We start from the raw sequence: 19,678 nt of genomic DNA, 5'->3' as shown, positions 1-19,678 counted from the left end.
TTAGAAGAATTGGTTGCCAGACATATAATATACTAGAAACATAATAATCACTGCAATAATGATCCAATCATTGACTCTTAAGCATTTGCCTATTTCAATCCAAACAACGACTTCTTTTTTGGCCGGGCAGTGTAGATTTTTCAAACTTATAAAGTGTGACAAACTTCCATGACTTTTTTTGTGCACCACACACAACACTTGTTAGTGAAGATGAAAAATCCATTTCCACTTAGCCTCAATATCACTTTTGCCCGCTCGAAGACAATTTTGAGCTATTTTCTCATCTTGCCAAAAATCTGGTAAACGCAGTGATCAGTCTCAGGTAATGGCAGGTGTTGAGAAAGGAGGTGAGCAATTGCCTTTATTTTGCAACTCTTCCTCTCTCAGCCAAGACATTATTTCTCATTAAGGGGAACCAGATCAAAAATCTCTATGTTGCTGACATTTAAATTAGTCATTTGTGGAGACATTTCTGCTTTCCCTTGTGTGCTTCCTATATCTTGTTGCCTGAGGTCGCACACATCAAATATTAACCGCTGTGTTTTGTACTTGCGCTGAAGCCACAACAAATGGTGTCCCTCAGGCTGAAAATGTCAGAGAAACCTTTACAGGCTCTTATTTAGCTCCTCCTGGGAACTGAATGTAATGGCAGAATTTGGCCTCTTCATCTCATGATTTTCTGGTGTCAAATTCCCCCGCTGTCCATTTCAAGACCATACCTTTTACAGCCAGCTGACTGTTTCATCCGGAAGCTTTTCATCTCTTGAACTTTTGCTCTCCGGCGTCTCGACATGATTTAGGAATGGTCAATAGATCTTGGATGCCCCCCATCCTTCGTTTCAAAGAAAATGGTCCTGTGTCAGGTATAATGAGAAGGAATAAATTACAAACTATAATTGTAATGCCATGCTATTTTGTGATTGGGTTACTTGACCACCATATGGCTGGTGGTCATGGTGGTGAAATGATGATTAATTTAACCACCAGCCACCATAATAACCTTCTAATATATCACCATACATGAATGATAAAACAAAATATTATATTACAATATTTTTTAAACAGTCTTGCATAGGCCTACCTCCATCCAGAATTAGATTACTCTGCATTCGTTCACATAGAACGCATTTCCACTGCGCTCACGTCTGGCGCATCAAGGCGTTCTAAAATGCGTTAGTCAAGTTAAACGCTAAAAAAAAAAAACTTCAGTTCTCGTTTACACGATAGTTCTTTCTATTTAGGCCTGAACATGTTATGTATCATAATTAAAACGTTTGGCACTTTAAAAACGCTGTGTAAAGTTAAATAAACAGTGAACAAAACAGAGGTTACAGAGGCGAAACATAAATCGCGCGCACGTGTGTCTATTTGTTGGCATTGGCAACATGTGAGGAGTTTAGTTATAGCCATGATATATGCATGTAGCGTCTTATGTTAATGTATGTGTTAAAAACGCAATATAGAAAGGAATTGACCCAGTGAATATTCAGTTCACTTATTTAGGCAAGAAATACAAAGAAAAAACACTGCTATAGTGACATCTTAAAATCAATAGATCTGTTCTTGTTTGCGACGAATAAGTCTCAATCATGTGTCTATAGCGCCATCATTTGTATTGGAAGGCTAAGTGTAAAACACTTTATGCAATGAAACTTTTCTTACATTAGCCTACATTCTGTTTCACAAACATTCAAATTTAAGTTACTTTAAATCTGATTTAGAAATCGCATGATGGATCTTGATTACACACCTTTATGCAATTTGCTTTATTTTCTTACTTTATGCATATCCTACATAAGTTTAGTGTTAGAGAAGTCTCAAATTTAGCATTCCACAAACCATTACCGCATGGCCAAAAATAATTGTTTTAAAATGGAGACATATTCTAAAAACAATTGTGCACATCAGGTTTTGAAGTGATCATCAATGAAAACATTATTATAAAACTGAAAATGAGAAAATTAGCACTCCAGTTTGACAATAATATTAATGCCTTATAAAGGGCATTTCAAAACTTTAATCATTCAAATCTGAAGAAGACATGAAGCAGTTTGTGCATGAAGTAATATACCAATTAACATCTTTATTAAAACCTTTTTAGAACAAAAAATTTACAGTTACAGGAAGCACATCTCTGGATTCATGAAAACAATTGTACAATGCATAATATGCCATCAGTCTGTGTTAGTTTGATTTCTCAGCTCCGTCCTCCTTTTTGTTTGTGCTGTCTTTGTTGATGGGGAAATTCAGGGATGTTCTGAAGCGGATAGGAATGACACGCTCCTCTTCTGTGGATTCTGGTGACTCAATATGCAGAAGTCCGTCTTCTCCAAGTAAGCAGGTCAATGAGGTTGGATCCAGGTGATCAGGAAGCTGCACAGCTTGAACAAATCCTTGTGGCTTGGCTTCCGCGACATGAGCGTTGCTGGTAGATGATGAGGCAGTGTCTTTCTGGGCCGGCTTGCTGGCCATCACCTCCAGCCTCCCCCCAGATACTGTCACGGTGACGTCTTCGGGAGAGAAGCCTTGAGTGTCCAGAGTGAGAGACACGTCTCGCCGTTTGTTCTGCTCAGTGTTGGTGCTGAAGAGCCTGGAGAAGGCAGAGGACCTCTGACCCTTTAGACTCTGGAAGAGCTCTTCACCGAGTTCATTCAGCAAGCTGTCTCTGATCTCATTCCTCAGGTTCTGCTTTATTTGGGCTCTACGCTGGAGGAAATCCTCTCTGAAGCTGGAAAGAGCCATACTGCGCCTGGGCCACAAAAAGTGGGAGTTTGCAAAGAAAGGGTCGTCCATGAAGAGGCTCTCGGCAGAAGACATTTCTCTCGTCTGTTTATCTGGAAGGTGTTGTCTTGAGTGCTCTCAGTAGAATGATCTTCTTGCTTCAGGTCCCTCCAGTTTATATAGTTCTCCAACAGGCATCTAGAACCTCCCACTGCTGGTCTTTTTACACCATTGAGGTCATGAATAAGAATTCCAAACTACAAGTAAACAGAACATTCATGATGCTCAGAAGGCTATAATAAGTTTACAGTTGTAATTTGATTTACGGGTTGGTGTCACTTTTACTGCTCCACAGCCTTCATTGGTTCTGCTGCCCAAGTTGGGATTGCCCAATGACACCTTAGTCATGCACAGAGAGTGAAGTCATATGCTAATTTTACACACTCTCTCTATCTCTGTGTGTGTGTGTTCTCTCATTACCTTCATCAGAAGCTGCTTACCGTATGCAAGGACTATGCTGACTACAGACATGATGTCATTTCCCAAACAAATGTATATTATAAAAAATACAAGACATTTAGAAGAAGGAATATATATAAGGACATAATATAAGAAAGAATAATAAAACCTATGATTTTTCAGAAACACAAAGTATGACCTTACTTGCTGGGGGCAAAGATCAAACCCTATATGTTTTGGGCCTCTTCATTAATGTTTTTTAAATTATGAAATGTAGTGATTCACTGTTTTTTTAATGACCTTATAATAATTTTTTGGTCTGAATATCAGTAATATTATTTGAAAAAGAATGTAGTAATGTTGACATATGTTTTTTGGTTCCTCTAAAAATAATACTCTAAATGTCAAAGAGTTGTATGACACAATTACAAAAATAATGACCCCTGTTTGTCTTCTCCATATATGAGTCAAGTGTCCCCCTCACATTCCCCACCAATGAGGAGTTACCCTGTGAGCTAATACAAAAAGTATTCAGCTGAGCACAGGACAGAAGCTTCCTAAACATCCAGAAGGAAGAGAAGACAGTTTTGCCATGACCATACATCTATAGTTAACACAGAGATATATTTAGGCTGCTTATGACACAGTTTAGACTTATGACACATTTAGGCCTACTTGAAACCTCAGGCAACATAAAATACCATTTAATGGCAATCAAATTAGAATGATCAAATCCGTTTAAAGCAAAAATAACATATATGTTATTTTTGCTTTGAACAGATTTGATCATTTTAATCATAATTTACATTTAATACATTTGATTATTTATATATAAACATCAACGGTTAAAATATAATCTGGAAAATATAGGCTGTATTTGTTCTTTGTTTTTGTTTTTTTTACTTACTACTTGACCACATTGTTCTATCTTAGTCTTTATCATTATTTATTTGTTACACTAAAAAGTACACTTTTTAAACAATATATTTCACTTTAATGAAACACGGTTTGCACTCAATAAACTCAATATTTCAATATATCAAACCCAGGCTTTTCCAGTTTCATTATTCACTGTGAATAATATGGTACGATATTTGCTAGTTTTGGTATTAACCTTCAACCCCAAAATGTTCAAACCTGAATCATTTTGAATGACTGGCACAAAAATGTTTTCAAATATAAATGTCATTCATTTTGCTAGGCTGTAAATGTATGGTTGGAGGAATAATCATTTAAAAATTAACTGACCATTAACGTGAATATTGGGACGATGCATTCTTCGTGGTGGTGCCGTTTATGGAGTTTTGAAGTGGAATAAACTAGTAACTAGGGTTGCCACCCGTCCCGTAAAATACGGAATCGTCCCGTATTTACAAGCAAAATGACGCGTTCCGTATCAAACCAATACGGGACGCGATTTGTTCCGTATTTTACATAGGTCCACACGTAGTTCAATAAACACACAAGGATTTTGCAGTGTGGAGAATACTTATAGCAAATATAAAGAAATCAATTTCACAATAAGTAGTACAGGAGCTCATTTGTGCGTGATTGCGTTTTAGCGGCTTTGTTGCCATAGCGGCGGAGTCTCGAGAACATGCGCTGTGCCAGAGTGTGCCTGTAAACTTGCGCGTTTTTTAAAAACATGTCGAGCTCGCGTCGCGTCCACCGTTTAAACGCAAGAGGATCTCCAGATATAGAGCTGAATATCAAAAAGGTATCAATGGGTCTGTCCAGTAACTCAGGATGAACCTCAGGCCAACTGCACACTTTATGAGAAGCATTTCAGTGTCTCAGACTGTCTGACTTAAAGCAACAGCGGTGACAGACACATCTGTGCTTCTAAAGTTAGCCTATAGTTTTTTTTTAATGGATAATATCTTAATATAATATTATCAGAGCTTTGCAGACAAAATTATTATTTTTTAGACAGGTTAATTAATAGATTATAGCCTAATAAATGTAATTATTAATTTATAATTTAGCTACGCTATAATCATACATAAACAATAATCCTGTCATATAAAGTTTATGACATTTTAAAAAAAAATTGATAAAAATGGGACAAATAATTACATGATAATATAGTCATAATTTAAGTAAATTAATTAAAAAAAATTACATTTTTGAAATTCAAAAAAGTGATTACTGGTTCAGAATGACTGCTTAAAGGGACAGTTCACCCAAAAATGAAAATTCTGTCATCATTTACTCACCCCCAAGTTGTTCCAAACATGTATACATTTCTTTATGTTGAACACATAGGAAGATTACTATGGAAGTCAATGGTGCCCCCAAAGAAGCCTGGTTACAAACATTCTTCTAAATATCTTCTTTTGTGTTCAGCAGAACAAAGAAACTCATACAGGTCTGGAACATCATGAGGGCGAGTAAATGATGACAGAATTTTCATTTTGGGTGAAATATCCCTTTAAAGTGCACCAAATAGGCTACTAAAAAGTTCTTTAGAAATAAATAAAATAATCAAATGTAAAATAATATAAAATGTGTTCTGTTGCAAGTTCACATACTTGATCTCATGTTTTCTTATGGTTTATTATTGAGCTGTAAAGTTGTCAATGTAGAAATAATCATTTCATGACGTGTTTTTTTTTGGGGGGGGGGGGGGGGGGGGTCATGAATGGGTGTCCCTTATTTTGCCACACCAAAGGTGGCAACCCTACTAGTAACACTAGTTCACAAATAACCCTTTTAAGTTACATTTCCATACAGTTTTAAACAAAAAATATTGAAATTGCTCTGCACAAACGTGTATGCTTATTATTTTAGTTTTAGGACATGTATTGTTTATGAAAATACAGGACGTAACCCCATTGAAAAACTACTGATTGGTAAGTAGCCAAACAAACGTTAGGTGGCGCTGTTAGCTTAGCATGTAAGCATTACCACACTTCAAGCCTGCTCACTTCTGACTGCTGTGCAGCTGTCGGCCTGTAGTGGGCGTTTGAGATTGTCTTGCTGTATTTCTTGCATCTATTCCAGAAATCACTGTACAATTCTCTTTTTTTTTTAAAGAGGGGAAAAAGAACATGCTGTCATGGACACATTCATGATCATATATGCATACATGTATGAGTAAAATGAATCGCAAAGACCTCATGTAAAGTTTTGTATGATATACAGAACTAATCAGCTGAATATGATAACACAGAAGCAAACCATTATATGCAATCAAACACATAAAAATGCATACTGTAAATATCAGAGCTTTAAACTCAAAACATTCAAACCGATCAGACAAAGATCATATATGGGCCGTCCACCGGCACTGTAAAAACTTTGCTTTTAGCATGTCCCAGCAGGGAAGGTTTTTCCCTCTGTTCACATCAGAGCGAGAGAGGAAATCTATTAGTCTGACAGCTCCCCCAAAAAGCCTGGCCGCAGCTTCTCCCCTGAGACCTTCCAACTGACGGCTTGCAGGAGGAGGGAGTGTAGTGATGGGGGAGAGAAGAGGAGAGAGATAGACCGAAGCGGAAGTGGCAGCGTTGGGGGAAGGAGGGGGGATGAATTAGGCTGTAATTAGCTTTGAAGATTAGCTTTTGAATTAGCTTTTCCCCTGAACATGTTCAGATTATAGACACCGAAGTGAAACAAGACAGCAAGTGTTCCATCTTGACAGTCACTGTAATGGTGCTGAGATGGAGCAATGAACTTACGCTGCTCATTGTAAGGCAAGGTCAGAGCTGTGGGGAGTTAGCGCTTAACCTTCAAAGCCTACGAGCAAGGGCTTACCGATACTAAGAGAGCAGAAAGAGACAAGGGAGGGAGACAGAGTGGGAAAGTGAGAGAGATTTTTTTTTTTTGTCATTTGCAGCAATAGATGAAATATGACTGAGGCAGTAACGCTGTCTGTACGCACACATAAGTCATATGTCACACTGCACTGTTAGAACTAGCATACAAAGCAGGTAGCATCAACCCACTGTGTCAAAAATAAACCGCAGGACGATGGAAATGGAGGATGATTATGAACAGAGGCGTGACGCCACACCAGTGGCTCATGTTGAGCCACTGGAGTGGAGAAAGAAAAGTTGGGATGAGAGGGAAATGGGACCTACACTCTTAAAAAACGATGTTTTATAAACAACGTTCAGGAGGAACACTTTCAAAATAGCAATCCAATCAGTACGAGATGAAGCCTATATATATATATATATATATATATATATATATATATATATATATATATATATATATATATATATATATATATATATATATATATATATATATATATATATATATATAGGCTTCATCTCGTACTGATTTATAAAACATCGTTTTTTAAGAGTATATATATATATATATATATATATATATATATATATATATATATATATATATATATATATATATATATATATATATATATATATATATATACACACTCACCTAAAGGATTATTAGGAACACCTGTTCAATTTCTCATTAATGCAATTATCTAATCAACCAATCACATGGCAGTTTCTTCAATGCATTTAGGGGTGTGGTCCTGGTCAAGACAATCTCCTGAACTCCAAACTGAATGTCAGAATGGGAAAGAAAGGTGATTTAAGCAATTTTGAGCGTGGCATGGTTGTTGGTGCCAGACGGGCCGGTCTGAGTATTTCACAATCTGCTCAGTTACTGGGATTTTCACGCACAACCATTTCTAGGGTTTACAAAGAATGGTGTGAAAAGGGAAAAACATCCAGTATGCAGCAGTCCTGTGGGCGAAAATGCCTTGTTGATGCTAGAGGTCAGAGGAGAATGGGCTGACTGATTCAAGCTGATAGAAGAGCAACGTTGACTGAAATAACCACTCGTTACAACCGGTGTATGAAGCAAAACATTTGTGAAGCCACAACACGCACAACCTTGAGGCGGATGAGCTACAACAGCAGAAGACCCCACCGGGTACCACTCATCTCCACCACAAATAGGAAAAAGAGGCTACAATTTGTACGAGCTCACCAAAATTGGACAGTTGAAGACTGGAAAAATGTTACCTGGTCTGATGAGTCTCGATTACTGTTGAGACATTCAGATGGTAGAGTCAGAATTTGGCATAAACAGAATGAGAACATGGATCCATCATGCCTTGTTACCACTGTGCAGGCTGGTGGTGGTGGTGTAATGGTGTGGGGGATGTTTTCTTGGCACACTTTAGGCCCCTTAGTGCCAATTGGGCATCGTTTAAATGCCACGGCCTACCTGAGCATTGTTTCTGACCATGTCCATCCCTTTATGACCACCATGTCCCCATCCTCTGATGGCTACTTCCAGCAGGATAATGCACCATGTCACAAAGCTCAAATAATTTCAAATTGGTTTCTTGAACATGACAATGAGTTCACTGTACTAAAATGCCCCCCCCCAGTCACCAGATCTCAACCCAATAGAGCATCTTTGGGAACGGGAGCTTCGTGCCCTGGATGTGTATCCCACAAATCTCCATCCACTGCAAGATGCTATCCTATCAATATGGGCAAACATTTCTAAAGAATGCTTTCAGCACCTTGTTGAATCAATGCCACGTAGAATTAAGGCAGTTCTGAAGGCGAAAGGGGGTCAAACAGTATTATTATGGTGCTCCTAATAATCCTTTAGGTGAGTGTACATAGCCAAGTCACCTAGGTTCCTCGACAGTTTCCTGCATCCCACCACCACCCCGTCTCCACACACTTGCATGGTTAACTATCCTAATCATAAGATACAGGGGAGTACTCTGAATTCGGGCCAAAAAAGCCCTCCCGTCGGACAGCACGCCAAATACGCATACATTTTATTATATCCGATTATTTGGAAGTGTGAACTTTTGAATAAAGATTCCAAAAAGGGGCTTTTGCATCAATGCCACTGAAGATTTCCCAGAGGAACCTTTCAGTAAACAGTTCTTTAACTTAGTGTGAAGAACGTTTTAATAATCTGAAGAACCTTGTACAACTATGAATAACATTTTAAAAACCATAGATGCCAATAAAGAACCTTTATGGCAGTCTTAAACATTGGTTATTGTAGTCAACAGCTCATACATGTCCTGAGGGAAATGTCACACAAAACAGAAAAAAAAAAAAAAAACAACCACAACTCTAATGTCATCTGAAAGACTTTTTCAAATGTGAGTTATTTAGAGAAATGCATTTCCATACAATGAAAGAGCAAATCAAATCAAATTTAAAAAAATTATTTTTATTTTAGGATTAAATAAGGTTAGGGTTAGTCTGTATATTTAGATTCATAAAAAAAAAAAAAACTGAATCCATTTTGATAAAATGTGTGTGTGGGTTTTGCCTACATTGCTGTAATCCAACAACATCCCTATGAGTAAAATGCCTTGGTAAACATAAATCATGTTTTATTGAAATGCAGTTGAAAGAGGGGCAGATTCTTGGCAGAATGTTACTTATTTCAGCAACAGTATCTTTTTTATGTAAATTGTGTTTCGAAGTTTTAAGCAGCACAAAAACAGACGTGTTTCAAATAAGACAGGAAGTGAGAGGGGTGAAGGCTGGAGCAATAGGTTTGAGAGTGAGGGCAGGCATGAGTTCTGAGATGAGACTGCGGTGACTGCCATTCTCACACATTTCACTTCCTCTCGTGGCCAGCCTTGTCACGCAAACCTCACTCTCGGCTCATGAGATAAGACAGTCAGCCCTTTTTCATGAAGAACTTCTCGGGTTTTTTTAGCCGTGTGTTGTGTGAACTAGTTCTGATCAGAAACAGCTGCATGTAATTCATCCTTTATCTGTACTTAAACCTTTTGGCCTACATTTCATTTTTTCTCTTATCATTTTCACAGCATGTTTTAACTCAATAGGCATATTATGCATACAAACTTAGGTCCAATGGTGACACAAGTCCCCATGAGTCTGTGTGCATTCAGGTTGAAGTCCCCATTGGGATAGACAAACATGTACACACATTCACACAAACACACACACACATACAGAGTAACATCTGGTCTGGTGGCTGTAGATACAGGCCCATTAGCTGAGTGGTATCCAATAAACGAACAGTTGCTCAGATCTCAAGATTTCAAGAATTCCTGCCTTGACCTGAGAACAGCTGCTGTCTAGCATAGATCCTGTACGTCTTACACTGTTAGCAATATAGAAGGCATTCAATACACCATCCGAGACACACCCCTAGATCCCTAAACAATTGTGTGCATGTAAATGCATAGTATTGAAAGAGTCAAGAGAGAGGGGGGGGGGGGGGAATAGAGCAGAACAGCAGTTCTGGGAGTCTCAAAGTCAAACAGGAGAGTGAAAAGAGGGTTTTATGGTCATCAACAGTGTCGGGGAAGCTATACTTTGAAAGCTTGCCAAGCTAAAAGCTACTTTCATTTAAGCAGTCAAACTAGGCTACAGTCAACCTACTGAAAAAGTAGTTGTATAGTAATATCCAAACAAAAAGTAGCAACTTTGGAGTTATATTTGAACTGTTGATGTTTAGACCTGCTTCAAATAGTGCAATGCTACATGTGCGTGAAAGAGAACCGTTTAGCTGAGTGCGTTTGATCACGCTATGCCTATTGGAACAGCTACACTGGTATAAAAATTATAGCTCAGCTGCTTTACTATTTTAGGGTGCAACTTGATGAAAATGTATGTCATAATCAAGCACGTATAATTGCCAACAGACACAAGTTGATTCGCACACAATTCCACTGTTATGTTATAGGAATAACAAATTGCTTAAAAAAAAATGTAAGTAAGTATACCGAAAAAGTGAAAATTGCTGTGAAATGAGTCTGTTTGTATTTTCCATATCCCATTCTCAAAGCCAGTCAGAGTTCAGAGGTGCATTCATGCCAGCAATTTCTCATGACCTTGAGTGTACTGACATTCTAATCAAAGACTGAAACTTCGATGCCTGCCACTTCCTGTCTCAGTACCTACATCCTGTATTTTCACATCATGACCCTGAGTTACCACACCTAAGTGGGTGGCACATTAACTTTGGTAATGCGCTCTCATGCTGTTTTGTTGATGTTTATCATCAAAGCAAGTGTTCCAGATCCTTTCTTGTTATAATGTACTCCTTGCTAACGGAAAGTTCTTCTTTTGATTGAGCATTAAGAAAAATACTGATGTTTAATACAAAAACAACCTCTATTTGGGGCACTATGTGTGTGTACAAATATACTACAAGTCATAAAATCATTAGATTAAACTCCCTGCAAAATCATATCAACCCCTTCAAACAATGTTTTGACCTCTTAGCCATTTTTCATTGCTAATAAAATAATGTTTGAACAGTCTTTTCATTTTCGAGGTCTATATCTGAGCACATGCGAGCATTCAAAATGTACTATATGACTTGTTAGGATTCAGGCAAGCTGAAAGAACTCATTGATGCCAGAAAATCATAAAGATGCAAAAACATTTGCACCAGCCATTACATCCCTTTGGGTTTAATAGTGAAATCTAGACATATTTAAAACGCTTTTCTAATTGAATGCAAGCCTAACAATCTACCCATCTACACCCAATCCTGTTTGCATCATCTCTCTCTCTCTCTCTCTCTGATCCCCCATACTTCCTGTTGTGCTGGCTAGACTTCATTGGCAGATTTACAACTGTGGGGTCAAAGTTTTACAGCAGCCTCATATAAATCTTGTTCCACCCTCTCCCCATGTGCCCCTCTCTCTTCCTCACAGTCGCAGTGCCCAACCCCCAGCGCTTTCATGTGTCTCTCTACCTGCGTGTGGTACTGAGAGAGCACAGAAAGAGAGCCACACAATACCGGTGGTATTTATTATAGCTATAGTTAGCTTTAACAAAATTTCTGTAATGTTCAGTAATTCATCTGTAACAACTTCATTTTATTATTCAGGAGGGAAGAGCGAGGGTAATTGCAACACTCAATAAATGTAACATCGGGAATAACTACACCCTACACCCTACACTAACACTACATCCTCAGACAGCCCACATCAGGTATGTGAAAGCACAATGCAGCCCTTTACCTGAGGGATAATAAGAAATTCACAAACATTTTTTGTACAGCTAAACCCCTTTGACACTATTTACTTGACGTCCCTCTGAGATTTTAAGTTAATATTTCAATGATTTAACAACACATTTGCATGTTCGTGGTTCTCTGACTTCAGTTGATGATATGCAGGTAAACAAATGAAATATATAATATTTTGAATCTCTTTTTTAAATCTTTATTTAATTTTTTCATTAATATTTTGAAAATTACATTACATTTATTATGTAAACCTTACTCCCTCCCAAAAAACACCTTTTGATGACACAAATAGCTGAAACGGTTTTGAGCAAGTTATGTTTCTCCAGAAATGCTTGCTTTAGTCATCCTCATTTAGTGTAAATCTTTATTTCATTAATGTAACAGCTGATTTTACAGTAGTCAAAATGAGGGTCTGGTATCTTTTGTATATATATATATATATATATATATATATATATATATATATATATATATATATATATATATATATATATATATATATATATATATATATATATATATATATATATACAAAGATCGGGCATAACATTATGATCACCTTCCTAATATTGTGTTGGTCCCTCTTTTGCTGCCAAAACAGCCCTGACCCGTCAGGGCATGGACTCCACTAGACCCCTGAAGGTGTGCTGTGGTATCTGGCACCAAGATGTTAGCAGCAGATCCTTTAGTCGTGTAAGTTGCGAGGTGGGGCCTCCATGGATCGGGCTTGTTTGTTCAGCTCATCCCAAAGATGCTCGATTGGATTGAGATCTGGGGGATTTGGAGGCCAAGTCAACACCTCAAACTTATTGTTGTGCTCCTCAAACCATTCCTGAACCATATTCACTGTGTGGCAGGCACATTATCCTTCTGAAAGAGGCCACCGCCACCAGGGAATACCATTTCCATGAAAGGGTATATACATGGTCTGCAACAATGCTAAGGTAGGTGGTACGTGTCAAAGTAACATCCACATGGATGGCAGGACCCAAGGTTTCCCAGCAGAACATTGCCCAAAGCATCACACAGCCTTCATCGGCTTGCCTTCTTCCCATAGTGCATCCTGGTGCCATGTGTTCCCCAGGTAAGCGACACACAAAGCTTTTTTCAAAGCTTTAGACTACACTTCTTCAGCATAAATGAGCAAAAACCAAAAGGTGTTACTGTTGCCCCTGCTCTCCACTATACAACTCCTTTGAAATCTTTTTCTGACATGCAGGCTTATAGTGCACTCAAAAATATTAGTTGTTGTTGCAGACATGATCACTATGCAGAACAAATGTCACACTCAGCTTTATGTCTTGCACTAACATCTACACTAACTCGCACTTTTCACTAACCCACTTTAAATCTCCATTTGCCTTCCCTAGTTACTCTGTTGCAAAGCAGTCGGTATAGGAGGCTAAGCTGCAAACCCCCTCTTTTTTTCATGTCATGCCCACATGCGCTCACTGAGCACAAATCCAAAGCAGATGCAGCGTGATCCCTCACATATGCACGCTGACACACAGACTCACACCGCATGTAGGATCGATAAGGTGTATTGATTATGCCTGGTGCTGACAGGCCCTGCTGCAACTCTGCCTGCCCTGATCAATTCAGAGCTGCACTGGGATGGCTTGAGGTTAATTATATTTATTGAAGCGAACGACTCAAGGGTGTGTGTTTTGGTGTGTGTATGTTGAAACTCATAGGCTTAGGCAACACAATATCATTTTGAATAGGAGGTCGGGTTTATTTGAGTTATCTTTGAGCCCAGGGTGTATGAGCACAGGTATTTCATAACTCTGCAAGAGTGTGGATGTAGGACTGGATTTATTGTCTGTTTCCATTGCATTGAGCTACATTATGGTAAACAGGTTGTTTCCATCCTATTTTCATCACTAAAAATGTGTGTTGATGTTCAGTTCCTCATGCAGTGGTGCTGTAATAGCATGTGCAGTGTTGGGGAGTAACTAGTTACATGTAACAGCGTTACGTAATGTAATTAAAAAATAAATGTAACTGTAATCCAAACCTGAGGATGCGTTAACCTTAAGCGCCACTGAGTGGACAAATCTCTCTATTAGTTTGTCCCGTTTTGACTTGCACAATAGAGCTATTTAACTACACAACAATTGGTCATTGGGTCTAAACGAATTTTAGGTGGAATATAACTTTAAAGTGCCCCTATTATGTTTTTTTGAATATTCCCTTTCAGCTGTTTGTGAATGTAAAGGTTCTGCAAAGTTGTAAAGTCGAAAGTACATGATAAATAAAGTTATTGTTTCACAAAAGAAAGAATCGACCCTGAACCGCCAATGAGACGTTTTTTTGTTTGAATCTTACTGCGTGACAGTTCTACATCACTATGATATTTGCATTACGCCCGCCAATGTTGTACATTGTCCCACAAACAATGTGGGATTAGCAAAACGCTTGCTCTTGAAAGATGGGTCAGTAGCAGTTTATTTGGATAGCTTTGCAGCTGTGGGACACTATTACCTAAAACTGTCTATTAATGCAGATTGTCTTTCGTTCTTACTACTTTGAGTAAAGATAAAGGATGGAGAAAGATTTGTTTTGCAAACTTCAATGTTATTCACTTTAGTGCTGGGCTAACGTATGCGCTATTATTGCTATACAGTTCCTGCATGTGCACCGCAATAAATTCAAAATATACATATATAAATATCGCTGGTCATGGCCAGTCCCCTGGATCCGTCGGCACCACTGGTGTTGTCCAGCTCCTCGGCTCTACCCCCGCCACTCGCTCAATGCGGCTCATCATCCGCGCCTCGGGCTTCCCTGTCCCCGGCTACACCTCGGGTCTCCAGGCCCAAATCTCCACCTCGGCCTGTCAGCCCGTCACCATCGCCTCGGCTCACCGCTCCTTCATCGCCTCCGCGGCCCATCTGCCCGGAAACTCCGCTGGGCTCCCTCATCACTCCAGGTCGTCCTCCGGTGGTCGAGGCACAGCCTTTGCCACGGACTTTCGGGATTCGGGCTGTGCCCTCACCCTGCACCCCTATGGCGTCAGCGAGCTCCTCCCTTCCTCCAGCCTGCCCATCGGCCTCACTCGCCATCCGAGCCAGCAGCTCAGTGCCAGGCTTCCAGGCCTACGATGTCACCCTGGTCCGTCAGCCGCTTGGTTCCGCTGGTTCCTCCCCTCACCCTGGTTCTGCCTCCGCCGATCGGTCCCAGGGTTCCGACCGCCCCTGCAGTCATATCCTCCCACCGTCAGCGTCACCTACCCCAGGTGCCTGTCTGTCACCAACTCCACGCCCTCCACCGAGGCCTCCGCCTCTTTGTTACTTCCTGGACTTTGTTGTCTTCACGGCGCGAGGACGCGCCTTTCCGAGGCGGGCGTATAATGTCACAATTACGTTTTGTCATGTCTGCACCTGTTCTAGTTTATCCCTGTTTAGTTTATCATCTCCACCTGTGTCTAATTAGTTATTAGTTAAATATCCAGATTTTTGTCCAATCACAGGCTCCTGGAATGAGTAGGTCCAGACCCATGATACCACTGTGATGTCACTAATGCAATGCCTAATGCCTATCTAAATACAAAGGTGTCAAGCCCTTCGATATGTCTCACCAAAAACTCCCTGGTTCAACAGGAAAGACATCAACACAGAAAAGAAAGACTTCAGTAACAGTAACAGGTCTTTAAGACACATTTGTGTCTCATGAGACACATGCTAATGCTTAATGCACATGTTTAATGTACATTCTAGCTCTGATAGAGATAGATTGTGTTACACAATGCAACTTTTTGTTAGTGCAGAAATCCAAAACTATGGATCAGATTCATCCTTTTATTTAAACAAAGACTTTTTTGTGGGCATATCTGTGCTCCTAGAATGGCCTGAGGTGACCCCGGTTTCACTTCTCATTTGAGAGGGTGTTGATAACAGTGCTCGGGCACCAAATAAAAAACAGCAAGAGGAACAGGAAGCCCTTGGCGAGTAGCATTGCGTGAGAGACAGTGAGAAGTGGGCTGAGGTTTTGAGCGCATTTGTGTGTATGTGTGCGCTTGTGTTCTTCAGTTTAGTTTTGCGGTGGCATGTACCGACGGGTGACTGTTACCCTTGTGACTCTTCATATCAAGTCGAGGGTGTTATGCTTTTGTAGATCTGTGAAATCGTCATATAAAGTATTGTGGATCTATGAATCTTTAAGAAGACTTAACAGTGTCACTCCCTCTAAAGGTAAGAAGAAATCAGATCAAATCTAGAATATTACAGTAGTGACTATAGCGCTTGTAGGTGGAGGCTTATTTTAATAAAAAGCCTGGAGTGTTACAGTTTATAGATAGGTTTTCAGGACCTCTGGAGGAGAGGATGTATGTTTTGCTCGCCAGGGCCGAGTACCCAATGCCTGCTCACTGTAATGTGAAGCGACAGCTAGCCTTCATGCACCAGTGGACTCCGTGTCCTAAAATGGACACAGGAGGACTCTTTCAGGGGGAAAAAAGTGTAGAGGCAGGAGTAGCCTATGTGAGAACATCTTTGTGTAGAAAGTGAAAGACATTAAAAACTGAGTTGTTGTTTTACTTAATTCTCTCTTCTTTTTACAATTTGACCCAAACTCATTTTCATATATCAGTACACAACATTTCTACCTTATCTTAATCCAAAATGGCTTCTTATCTGAAAATTATGAATGTTTTGCAACATATCTAGAGAGAAAACGAAAATGAAATTGGGTGAATAAAGTTTAGTAACAAACAGCAGAAAAAGAGAGTGAAAGAGTAGATGGAGAGCAGCAGAATTCAGCTTCCACAGTATCACGTGAGCTGTAAAGTGAAGATGGTGTTTATCTGAGTACAGATGGAATGGAAGTATTTTCATGCCATTACAAAGCTAATATGGCCTTTTATGTTACAGTTATGTATGGTATTACTATGAGATATTTTTCTGAATGATTGCTATATTTACACGGTACTCCAACATGCGTCAAAAAATGCTTCTGTACTTCCACAGTATGTCAAAAAACATAGTATTAGTATGTTAGATGTCATAAAAACATTGCGTTACCATGTCAAAAACCCAATCCTGTATATCAAACAATAGACCATGGTGTTTGGAACGCCAAGGTCATGTGTTCGATTATGCATACCCTGAATGCTACTGAAGTTGTTTTGGATATAAGCGTCTGGCAAAGCATAAATAATAAACAACATGGTATTTCTGAGGTACCTTTTGTTAGGGTATTATATGTTACACATGTCCTCGCTGTCATTTGCTAATATTTGTAAAATTTCCATCATCAACTGAACCCACGTACACCAAAAACAAGAAAAATGGGCAGCACAGGGATCTCTCTGCACTGTAATTGAGGCAGCACAGGTCCTTGTTCCTCCCTGCTCCTTCTCTAAGGCTCAATGATGTGATCAATAACCAATTAAAACAACGGATCAGCAGATTATCCAAGTCACTTGCATTCAAGCATTAGAAACAAGACCGTCTGTCTGATGTGCTCCAAATGCATGCTCGCTCGTATCAGTTGTTAATGTGTAAAGAAAACCAGTGACAGAGATTAACAGAAATGTACAGGGGGTAAATAAAATAGTCGGCATGTTGAGTCCACTTGCCTAAACTTGCTGTCTTTTAACAAGCATCCATTTCCACCTATTTAGTGCCCAGGATTTTAATTGCAGTTTACAGAGTGGTTCGGTTTTATTGAGCTTGTGAATGTGTGTTTGTGTACAAGCAGAGAGGCCAGGTTACGCACCAACTGGAGAAGGAAGCTTCTTTTGTTGGGCCTGTTGTGGCTGGTGATTGAATGGTACTTTGTCGTGTATCAAATGAGAGGTTTGTTTTTTTTGAGTGTTGACTAAAAGTTATGAATACGAATCAGGTAAATAACAACAATGCATTGATTCAGCACAACTTTTTTGTTGTGAATGTGGGTCAGTGGATGTTCAAAGGGCTCATGAAGAAGACAAGGTAGGAAGTGGTAAGTGAGGTGAATAATTCATTTGTCTGTCTTCCATGTGTGCCTGTCTGCACTTTCATCACCCTCATTATCCCTGTCATCACTGAGCTCTGTCCTCTCCACCGGCTCATGGTGCCATTCACTCACTGCCTCCGAGCAGCACTGTGCCTAATGCAGATATATTTCAACAGATTAGTTTCCCTGAGAAGAGGCTGGATTTAGAGCTTGTGTCCGTCAAACTGTACACTGTAAAAAAAAAAAAAAAAGTGGCTGCCTTATATTAAGTACAATTATCTTGGATGTTTAAGTCACTTCATCTAAAATTCCGTTAAACAGTGTAACATTAGCTATGTTTCCATCCAAAGTTGCGAATGTAATTTATGCGCAAAAATGCAATAGGCCTATCGCATAAAACATTTGCGAATAAAGCACCGTTTCCATCCAGTGAGTCGAAGAGAACATAATCGTCACTTCCTGATAAACTACCGCTAAAAAATAACTAAGAAACATAGGAGAAGCCTATGAAATAATTTCCGTATATGATAAATGATTTGCGTCTCAGAGAAACTTGTGCGTCTCAATAAACTTGTTGTTATGCTTTCAGAGATGCTGCTGTTTGGGAACGCAGTCATGTAAGAGAGGAGTGAAATACCCTACCGAACATCTTTGACAGCAGACTTCTGAATGACCAAAACAGCATTTCAGATGTTTTGCAAACAAGATTTTTTTCCCCTGGTTACTACAGTTATCGTGAAAGTCACATGATTTTTTTATGCTCATCAAGGAATTTATTTGATAATGCATTTCCATCATAGTTTATGCGCATGTTTTCGTACCGGAGAGAACATTTATCCTACTCAAACGAGCGCATACGTTTTTTATGCGCATTTTTAGAATTTATGCACATCTTGGTGTTTCCATTCAGCATTTTTTGATGCGATATCCCAAAATGCGCATAAAAAGAGGTGGATGGAAACATAGCTAATGCTGACATGGAAGCAGATTGAAACTATGATGTAGAAGACCCAAGCGCAGTTTATTATAATGGGGACAATACAAAAAACATGAAACATAAACCAAGAGGTAATCCAAAGCATTAAACACAAAATAAACAAGAACTAGAAACTTGACTGGAAACCATAATCCAGGAACATGGAACAGCATTCAAAAAACTTCAATATAACAACATGGCAAACATGAGGGCTTAAATACTAATGACAACAAGGAACACCTGTGAACAATCAAGACGATCATTCAATTAGAACATGACACATAAAACAAGGGCTGCGTCTAAAAACCTAGGCAGCTGACTTTGCCTGGCTGCCTTATCAGATAATGACTTGTAAAGGCACCTCACGATACTGATTTCGAACAGACTTCTTAGGCAGTGTAACAGTTTAATGATCTACAGCAAAATAGAGAGAGCTTTGGTGAGAACTAAACAAATATTTAATTACTACATTAGTCATTTCTCGCTAGAAATGACATCAGGAGTGGAAAATGTTGGTCAAAAACGTACATGTACACACAAACTGATCTTTTTTTCTAGCTCAACTGTCACAGAATAGAACGCATAGGATTGTGGGATATCAAA

General features: G+C 39.2%; 2 protein-coding genes across 2 annotated transcripts in view; one reads left to right on the top strand and one right to left on the bottom strand.

Annotated features, from left to right (window-relative positions):
- Nucleotides 1–1,994: 1,994 nt before the first annotated feature.
- Nucleotides 1,995–2,868, bottom strand: hspb9 (heat shock protein, alpha-crystallin-related, 9). Its single transcript, XM_079823767.1, has one exon. The coding sequence runs from the start codon at nt 2,815–2,817 to the stop codon at nt 2,185–2,187; it is 633 nt and encodes a 210-aa protein (XP_079679893.1). The 5' UTR covers nt 2,818–2,868; the 3' UTR covers nt 1,995–2,184.
- A 13,290-nt stretch (nt 2,869–16,158) lies between these two features.
- rarab (retinoic acid receptor, alpha b) overlaps nt 16,159–19,678 on the top strand; it is a 136,883-nt gene continuing 133,363 nt past the window's right edge. The window contains exon 1 of the mRNA XM_079819595.1: nt 16,159–16,355. The gene's annotated coding sequence lies outside the window, so the exon portion shown is untranslated. The remainder of the gene's footprint in view (nt 16,356–19,678) is intronic.

Source organism: Gobio gobio (genome assembly GCF_949357685.1).
Source record: "Gobio gobio genome assembly, chromosome: 1".
Lineage (NCBI taxonomy): Eukaryota > Metazoa > Chordata > Actinopteri > Cypriniformes > Gobionidae > Gobio > Gobio gobio.
The sequence above is the reverse complement of the archived record's forward strand: the minus strand, read 5'-3'. Positions and strand labels throughout refer to the sequence as shown.

Bases quoted from the DNA above. Each gene is read 5' to 3' on its own strand.
- hspb9 (XM_079823767.1), bottom strand. From the start codon at position 2,817: ATGTCTTCTGCCGAGAGCCTCTTCATGGACGACCCTTTCTTTGCAAAC.